Genomic DNA, 9,700 nt, shown 5'->3' on the forward strand with positions numbered 1-9,700 from the left:
AAGAGGGCACCAGACCTCATTACAGATGGTTGTGAGCTACCATGTGGTTGCTGGGAATTGAACTCAGGACCTTTGGAAGAGCAGGTGGTGCTCTTAACCACTGAGCCATCTCTCCAGCCCCTAATTGCTATAAATTCTTAAAAGAATTTCTTTGTTGTCACTGCTTATTGCTAACTTCCTGACTGTCTTGAGAAGAGTTGTGCAGTGCACCTTCTATCTGTAGAGTGCCTCTGGCTTTGGGGTTCGTAATACCTTCAGTTTTTCTAGCTGATGTCATGCCTCATTTTCTAAATTAAGTTTTTTCATTATTGACAAATATATTTTTATTCCACTTATAATTTTTGCCTGGTGGTTATTAGCTGTCTGATGCCAGGATTCCTCTCATTTCTCTTGATCGTAATGAAGACTGTATTCTTGTTTTCTAAATGTATTCTGTGTTTTCAGGTATTATTTGTTTTAAGTTACATTTAGTTTTATGGCCTCCCTTGTTTACCATATTTCTTATATTTTGCTTCCATTATTTATCCTGTTTGTCCTTAATTAAATGTAAGTGCAAAATATGATCTTATACTAGATGAGCAGGCAGAAGACTCAAAGTCAAGTCACTCACACACCAGTAAAAAACACAAAAAGAAAACCCGTCACTGCTCTGAAGAAAAGGAAGATGAAGAATATATGCCAATCAAAAATCCTAATCAGGTATTTCTAACATTCAGGCTTAAATATGAAGAAATTGATATTTTTCCTTTTGTACAGTACATCTTGGTAGTGTAATTTGAACTGTTCCTTCTCTGAGTTATAGAATGGGCACACAGGATAATGCGTCTTAATTTTAAAAAATGTATCATACAGGGTATAAATATTGTTTTCAGAATTTATTATGTATTTCTACATTTTAACCAAGAGTGATCTCCTTACCTACGGATACTTACTTTCATAAAAAAAAATATGGCTATGCTGAAAAATTGTTTCTCAATTGCTAACTTAATTTGTCAACACTTTTTAAAAGGTTTGTTGTTATTACTTAATTTATGCATGCCTGTTAAATACATGATCTTGCTTTTGGAGGTCAGAAGAGAGAATAGGATCCCCTGGAGCTGGAGTTACAGGCAGTTAGGAGCCAATGTTTTGTGTGTGATAGGAGCCAAACATGGGTCCTTTGGAAAGAGCAGTAAATGTTCTTCAGTGTTGTGCCATCTATCAACCCCTTAGCACTTTAAAAACTTTAAGTTATGTGTATGTGTATGTCTGTGTCTATGTCTGTTTGTATATAGTGTATGTCCATGGGGTATGCATGCAGGGAAGCCAGAGGATGACACTTGGTGTCCTGTTTTATCTCTGTCCATCTTATTCCCTTGAGACAGGATCTTACTAAGCCTGGCAGCCAGCGAGCCCCAGCAGTCATCCTTTCCGTTCTCCATAGCACTGTGATTTCAGGCTTGTGATCTTGTCCAGCTTTTTATGTAGTTCTAGGAATTTGAACATGGTTCCTTATGCTTGTATAGTCAGCACTCCTATCTGAGGCACAGTCTCTGCAGTTCCTTAATCTTTGTATAACTCTTCTTACATGCATATATTTTTTCTTTTTTAAAAAAGATTTATTTATTTATTATATATATTGTTATGGTAAAAGTAAAACGGCACAGATCCCCAAGTGGCTGCAGCGGGCAGCAGGTCCCGAGACCACACAGGGTCACGAAGGCAGCCAGATCCCAAGCAGGGAGCCCCCTAGTGGCCATGAGGACCAATGGGTCTTAGGCAGGGTGAGAGACCTCGGCAGGGCAGCCAGTTCCACAAGAAACCACTGTCTTGGGTGGGTGAGAGACAGTCCGATAGGCACCCCTTGCAGAGTGAGGTTAGATATTTATTTAGTGGATTATGGAAGGGAAGGGGGGAGAGTGGGATGAGCAAAGAAACAGAGAAGGGGGAGGGAGGGAAGGAGAAGGGATGGAGTAGGGGTGGTGAGCCACTGCAGCAGCTGCCTCCTCAGGAGAGAGACAGAAAGGAAGGAGCTCCAGCTGTAAGTGAAAAGAAGATGCCCTGCTGGACAGGGAGGGAGTGGGCGGGTCTTGTCTCTTAAAGGGACAGGACAGACCATTACATATATACTGTTCTATCTGCATGTATCCTTGCAGGCCAGAAGAGGGCACCAGACCTCATTACAGATGGCTGTGAGGCACCATGTGGTTGCTGGGAATTGAACTCAGGACCTCTGGAAGAGCAGAGCCATCTTTCCAGCCCCCACATGTATATATTTTCTGTTGTGAATATCCCCTCCACTCCTTTCCCATTAGTCCCCTTGTCTAATGCCTAGACAATTTTATATATATATATACATATGTATGTATATGTATATATATGACTGTATAAAATATAAAGCCACAAATCAGAGAAAACTTACACAATTTATCTTTCTGAGACTAAATCTGCTGAATATGATTTTCTGGTTGCATCCATTTACTACCTAGGACATCATACTTTATGGCTGAAAAAAGTTTTTATTGTGGATATTCACATTTTCCCTATCAATTCCTCTGTTGTTAGACACTTAGTTGTGCCCATAACTTAGCTATTGTGGATGCTGCTACAATAAATGTTGATGGCCAGCATGTATTTATGTGCAGCACTGCTAGTAGGTTTGAAGATTCCTTTGGTTGTTTATTGACAGGGTCTCCTGTAATCAAGGTTGGCCTTGAACTTGATATATAGCCGGACTAAGTGTGGAGGCAGGGAACACAGGAGCATGAAAATGTAAAGCGAGAGACACAGGTGGAGAGATGGGCTAGGGTAAGCAGAGCTAAGTTCTTGCTGTTAGGAGAGCTAAGAGTGACATTTCTACATTGCTTGCCCTTGGTTTGACAATTAACTTTGAGTCACAGTTTCCTTCTTTGAGAAAGGAGATAATCCTTCACAGAAAGATTGTTACAATAAGCGTGGACAGGTGTGTGCAAACGTTTCCTATAGCTGGCTAATCTCATTTCTTCCGCTAGTACTGTCAAGGTACTGCTTTACAGTCACTTACAATAGTTCTTCCTGTGGATAGGTCATTAGCTTGGTTCCTGTTTCAGGTAGTTTGTCTCATTTTCTATTTCATGTTAATGGATTGTGCAAAAATATATATATGTATATATATACACTCACATATATTTATTTATATTTGATTTATAGTTTTGTTTTATGGCTTGCTTTGTTTTGAGACAGGATTTCACTGTGTAGCCCTAGCTTGCCTAGAACTCATTATGTAGACCAGACTGGCTTCAAATTCACCTGTCTTTGCTTCTTCCTCCCAAGAGCTGAGATGAAACGGTTAGTAGTTTTTAAAACAGTAAGATTCAAAAATAAAATTTAACTGGATGCTTTTGTGATGCACATCTACTGTTGTGCTTGGGAGACTGAGGCAGGAAGGCTCAGGGAGAGTTTGAAGCCAGACAGAGCTACATAGTGAGGCTCTGAGTTTTGTTTTTTGTTTTTTTAAAAGGAAAAATTACAGAACTTAGGACACATACAAAGTATGACTTGAATCCCATGCCATCCCTCCCCCCCTTTTTTGTCTTATAATGAATATGTGTTTATTGTTGGTCATCATTTAATAGTGTTTTCTCTGTGTGTGTAGAAGGATGTTAGCATGGATGTTTAAGCACACTTGGCTGTGTAAGGTTTCTACCTTATTTCTCTCACTGCAGTTGGTATTACCATTTGCCTAGACTGGCTGGCTGGAGGGGCTCCCAAAATCCTGCTGTTTCCTCAACCCCAATGCTAGAGTTACAGAGTTGTATTTCACACCTGGCTTTTGTGTGAGTGCTGGAAATAGGAGTACAGGTCTTCAGTATCTCTCTAGAGCTAAAAATAGTTTAGTAAATATATATTTGATAAATACTCCTAAACAGCATACATTCCTACCCCTCAGTGTCATCTAACAGAAGCATAATCTCTCTCCTTTTTATAGCCTGTTAACTTTTTAAATTTTGTCATCACTCATATCCTGTTACAGATTTTATTTTATTTTTGGTTTTTCAAGACAGGGTTTCTATTGTATAGACAGCTGCCCTGAAACTCACTCTATAGACCAGACTGTCCTTGAACTCAGATCTGCCTGCCTCTACCTCCCAACTGCTAGGATTAAATGCTTGCAGCACCACCCAGCTCCTGCTGTAGATTTTAAACTATATCTGTCCATTCTTTCAAATGTTCCTCACATACATAAATAAAGATAAAAGCAATAAAGTCATTTTTTTCTCTCTCTCTCTCTCCTCTTCCCCTCCCCACCCCCCCGAGACAGGGTTTCTCTATAGCTTTTGGAGCCTATCCTGGAAGTCACTCTGTAGACCAGGCTGACCTTGAACTCACAGAGATCCACCTGTCTCTGCCTTTAATCTGTGCTGGGATTAAAGGTGTGTGCAACCACTGCCCAACATAAACTCATTTTTTTGTTCTTAAAATGTGAGGAAAGCTCTTTTATCCCCATTTCACAATGAAGAAATTGTAAAGGAAGAAGGTTGTTACTGACCTGTAGTTATAGTAAGCATTGATCTATAGTTTAGATCAGATTTACATTCCTAAGTAGCCTACTGCTGGCTTTTTTTAACCAGGAACATATTCTCAGTCTTCTTTCATTAATTCTCTTGTTATTCTAGTAGAATTGGCCCATAGTCCAGTATCCACGCCATCTAATCAGAGAATCTACTCCCCCTTAAAAGTTATTGTTTGTGTGTGTGCATGTTAGTACATGTATGCATGTATATGTAGAGTATGTGCTCTGGAGACTAACGGAGGATGCCAGATTTTGTAGTAAGGAGGTCGCTTGTTTGTCCTGGCCGCCCAGAACTGAAATAATCACAACACAGAAACCATATTAATTAAATCACTGCTTTTAACTCCTCCTCCTTTCTCCCAGAATTCTGTATAGTTTTCCCCGCTAGCTCTGTTTCCTTATAGCTCTGCTATAGGCCCAAATCAGTTCCTTTATTTCCTAGTGGTAATCACAGCATATAGAGGGGAATCCCACATCAAGGTTTCCTGCTTTATCACTTTCCAGCTTATTCCTTTATGTCAGGGCTTCTTACCAGACCTGCAGCTAGACTGTAGCCAAGAAATTCAAGCAATCCTTATGTCTCTGCCATTCCACACAGTGCTGGACTTACAGGCCATTCCCACTCAGTCATCTCCATAGTGTACCTCTTTTCTCTTAATTTCTGCTTATTCTAGATCACCCCAGTCTTTTAAAATAATCATTGTAGTACATTCTTATGAATGTTTAACATGTTTTCTATGAAAACCTTTGAAGCCCTTATCGCTTTTAGCTACAGGTGTTCAAACCTGTACTTAGATATCTTCAGTGAATCCAGGCCCAAGATAAACATTTGAGATAATCAGAGTTTTAAAGAAATGAGAAGACTGATTATTTTTAAGGCCATCGTCTCCTCTGTTTTAGGACTCTTTTTATCCTACTTTGGGGGGGAGCTATTTTAAATTTTGTGTTTATGTTTTTGTGCTTATATTTGTGTGCAAGTATATATCTGTGGTGTGTGTGGGGGGGGGCAGAGGTTCAAGTTAAGTGTCTTCCTCTGTTCTTCATATTATTTTCTTTGAGACAGCATCTCTTCCTGAACTCAGAGCTCAGTGATTGACTAAGCTCTCTGACAAGGAAGCTCCAGGGATCTGTTGGTCACAATTCCAACAGTGCTAGGGTTACAGGCACATGTCATCTTGTCTAAGTTTTCACATGGGAGATTGGATCTGAACCAGGCACTTCTATGCAGGTGCTTTATGACTGAGCTATCTCCCTAGTCAGCTTTCTGTTTACTTAAAACTTTACAGTGGCAATCTTTTTCTTTTGGCATGCAGTAAAAAGGAAGAAATGCTGTTAGCAGCTTTAAAAGAATTTTAAGGGCTGAGGAGATGGCTCAACAAGTAAAAAGCATTTGCCATGCAAATCTAATGACCTGAGTTCAGTTCCTGGAACTCCCTTTAAAAAGAAAGAAGGGGGGAAAAAATCGCTTGCTCTGGTGCCACACATTTATCCTCCCTGCACTCCTGTGTTGACACGGAAAGCAGAAACAGGAAAGTCTCCCAGAAGCTCGAGGACCAGTGTGGGACCATGCTACTCCAGCCTAGCATGTGGAAAGAAAGAACCAACTGCTGGGAGCTGTCCTCTGACACGTACACACGCCCTTTAAGTTTAAAAATAATTAAATGTATTTGTAACTATCAAAGGGTTAGATTCTGAATTATCATTTTCTAACGTTTTCCCCATTAAGTACATTAAAGTAAGTTTTGGGTTTTATATTTTGATTTGACAATATAGCTATATTAATTTCTTTTCTTTGTAAGAAAGCTCAACATTGGTATTTCCTATTGTAGTCTGGGAGACATAATTACAGGAACTTCAGTAGATTAGGTTGTAGGTGTAGTAGATGTTGCTGTGTGCTGTTGTTGGCTGACAAGAGTCCAGTTTCCTAAGGGTGCTCTCACTTGTTTCTGCAAACTGTTCAGTTCAGAAACTCATCTGCTTAATTTTCACCTTATACCTTAATTCCATAAATGGCTTTGTGTTGTTGAAGTTTGGGTTTTACTGGGTTACAGGAAATTGAGTAGTATTTAGCTGCAGCTTGCCTGTTGGGTAGTCAAAGTGGTTCTCAGTTCTCCAAATATCCATCTTTTGGGGGTGTGAACTGGAGACTGAACTCAGGGCTATGGCTTGCTCAGTAAGCACTTTAATATATCTCCCCTGTGCCTCCAGCCCAGACAGACCCATTTTTGCTATCTTTACAACAATAGATTATTTCTTTTTTTTTTTTTAAAACAGGTGCTCTTAACTGCTAAGCTGTCTCTCCAGCCCCAATTGGTCTCTTAGTTATTTCTTTCTTTTTTTTAAAATTTATTTATTTATTATTTATACAGTGTTCTGTCTACATGCCAGAAGAGGGAACCAGATCAAATTACAGATGGGTGTGAGCCACCATATGATTGCTGGGAATTGAACTTAGGACCTCTGGAAGAGCAGCCAGTGCTCCCAACCTCTGAGTCATCTCTCCAGCCCAATAGATTGTTTCTTAATTCACTTTTAAGGATAGGAAAGTAAGATATTTTCTTTTTGGAAAGACAGGAGATCTCACTATGTAGTTTTGACTGGCCTGGAGCCATGTATACTAGGCTGGCCTCAAACTCATATAGAGATCCACGTGTCTCTGCCTCCTCACAGGGCTTGGGTTAAAGGCATGTGCCATCATGTCTGACATATTAAGTAAGAGGTTTTTTTTTTTTAAACAAATATTTTTTGTTTTTTAATTTATTTATTATTATGTGCATTGATGTTTTGCCATGGTTGTCCAGTCAGAGGTACAGACAGTTGTGAGCTGTCTTATGGGTGCTGGGAAATGAACTCAGGTCCTCTGGAAGACAAATAAGTTCCCTTAACCACTAAGCCATTTTTCCAGCCCCCTTCAGTAAGAGTTTTAACACATCATGTATCAGCCTAGTTTGAACATGTAAAATGTATTTGAAGACATAAAGAGATGACATTAGAGAACACTTTAAAATTAACCAGCGGTAGGGGACTAATAGAATGTGTGCTCAGTAATTAAAAAAAAAATGAGGCAAGTGTGGTAACATAACATAGGCCTGTAATTCCAGCTCCTTAGGAGGTTGGGACAAGGAGATCAGGAGTCCAAGGCTTACCTGGATTACAGAGTGAATTCAAGGCCAGCCTCTTGGGGGCTTTGGTGTTGTCCACACCAACATTTGTAGTGTCTATTTTCCTTTCACTTTAGCTTGGCTGGCTTAGCTGTGCTATTTGAGTGACATCTTTTGAATTGTTAGGGGAACTTCAGTCGTTTTACTGCAGCTCAGTGATGGGACCACATTTTGGGGAAGTGGAGAGTGAGAAAGTGGAATAGGATTGTGTGTGATGAGAGCATTGAGTGTTGCTCTAGGACTGGGGATATCGTGCAACATTTACCTGGCATGTGTGAAGGCCTGCGTTTGTGCCTCTGATACCATTGAAACAAGGCCTGTTCAGAGTTTGCTGGGCTGCATCAGTTCCTTATGTTTAGATCTGATCCCTCAGCTCAACTGAAATAGATGTAAAAAACTTTTTTTTTATGATTGTTCTTAAAAAAAAAAAAGGTTAACTTTTCTGAGTTATTTGTGTTTATATAGTTTTGAGATTCTAGTATTAGGAGTAGTACACACTGAAGCCGTGAGGGCAGGTGGCTGAGAGAAGCTGGGACTAAAGAAGTGTGAATTCAGTACCAGCTTGGGCCACATAGCATGAACCTGCCCACGAAAAAAATGAAAATGAATTTGAAAGCTGGAGTGATGACTCAGCAGTGAAGAGCATTGGCTGCTCTTCCAGAGAATGCTGGTTCAATTTCCAGTACCACATGGTGCTTACAGATGGCTGTGACTGTAACTCTAGTTCCAGGAGATCCAACACTCGTACACAGACATCCAGACAGGCAAAACACCTACGCACAGAAAATAAAAATAAAGTGAATTTTAAAAAATGGATTTGAATTGTTGCAATGACTTGCTAATGGCTTTGTGGCTTTATGAATTGATAGTGCTCATAGATGATCATTTTACTGACCAACTTTAAAACCACATTTCTTTGACAGGATATCTACAGAGAAATGGGCTTTGGCCATTATGAAGATGAAGAAAGCTGTTGGGAGAAACAGAAAAGTGAAAAGAGAGACCGACGTCAGAACCGCAGTCGTAGCCGATCTCGAGAAAGGGATGGTCACTATAGTAACAGCCACAAACCCAAGTACCAGACAGATCCCTATGAAAGGGAAAGGAGTAGAAAGAGAGACCGAAGCAGAAGTCCAAAAAAATCCAAAGACAAAGAAAGATCTAAGTACAGATGAGAGGGAAGAAGAGGAAGTGAGTGGCTAGGAGGTCTGCTCCTGCCTGGTTTGGAGCTCTCGCAGACGCTCAGAGTTCCTGCTGGCACAGCTAACTCTGCCTCCATGTTGATGGTGCATCCCTCCAGGTTAACACTAAGGGTGTGGGGCACTGGAAGAGAGTGGGCATTTTCTGTGTATACTTTTTATACAAATTTTATTGTTGTGCATACATGTTATTGTTCATATTTAACATCTTTCATATTTTCAGCCTTTTTTAAATGAAGCATTTCATACCATAGAAGTCCATAGAGTTGTATATAATACATAAAACATAGTAAATTGTATACCCGACCGCAGTGTAAGAGGGTTGCTTGCTATGGAGGTTTCATGTCCTTTCTTCCTCCAGATTTTATCATTCTAAGTTGTGTTTACCTTGCTGTTAATTTCATATGGTTTGGAATTTTATAAAAATGACACAATATATGTTTACTTCTGTGACTTTTCTTAAGAGTTGATTCATTTTTATTGTTACATAGTTGTAATGGATAGGGGCAGTTGTTCTGTTGATGGGGCCTTTGTTGCTTCATTGCTGTACATAGTCTTGACCACCAGTAGAAGAGGCTTAGTTATGTAAAAAGTTGGCTTCCTGGCTAGGAAGATGGCTCAGCTTGCCCTGTGCTTGCTTCACAAGCATAGGACTAAGTTCCGATCCTCAGGACCACATAACCAGGCTGACAGTGCATGCTTCTGTCCCAGCACTGGAGAGGCAGGAGCAGGTGAAGCTCCAGGGCTAGTGAGAAACCTTGTCTCAAAAACTGTGATGGAGAGTGATTGAGGAAGACACCTGACTGACC

The 9,700-nt window shown here is 40.1% G+C and overlaps 1 protein-coding gene across 2 annotated transcripts in view; it reads left to right on the forward strand.

The window, feature by feature from the left end:
* Ppil4 (peptidylprolyl isomerase like 4) overlaps positions 1 to 9,349 on the forward strand; it is a 32,347-nt gene extending 22,998 nt beyond the window's left edge. For both annotated transcript variants that reach the window (XM_005370640.2, XM_026777781.1), the window contains exons 12-13: positions 552 to 699; positions 8,616 to 9,349. In XM_005370640.2, the coding sequence (XP_005370697.1) occupies positions 552 to 699; positions 8,616 to 8,867 (400 nt within the window). In that variant the 3' untranslated portion in view covers positions 8,868 to 9,349. The remainder of the gene's footprint in view (positions 1 to 551; positions 700 to 8,615) is intronic.
* The last annotated feature ends 351 nt before the right edge of the window (positions 9,350 to 9,700 follow it).

The sequence above is a fragment of the Microtus ochrogaster genome, unplaced genomic scaffold, assembly GCF_000317375.1.
Source record: "Microtus ochrogaster isolate Prairie Vole_2 unplaced genomic scaffold, MicOch1.0 UNK82, whole genome shotgun sequence".
NCBI classification, from domain to species: Eukaryota; Metazoa; Chordata; class Mammalia; order Rodentia; family Cricetidae; genus Microtus; species Microtus ochrogaster.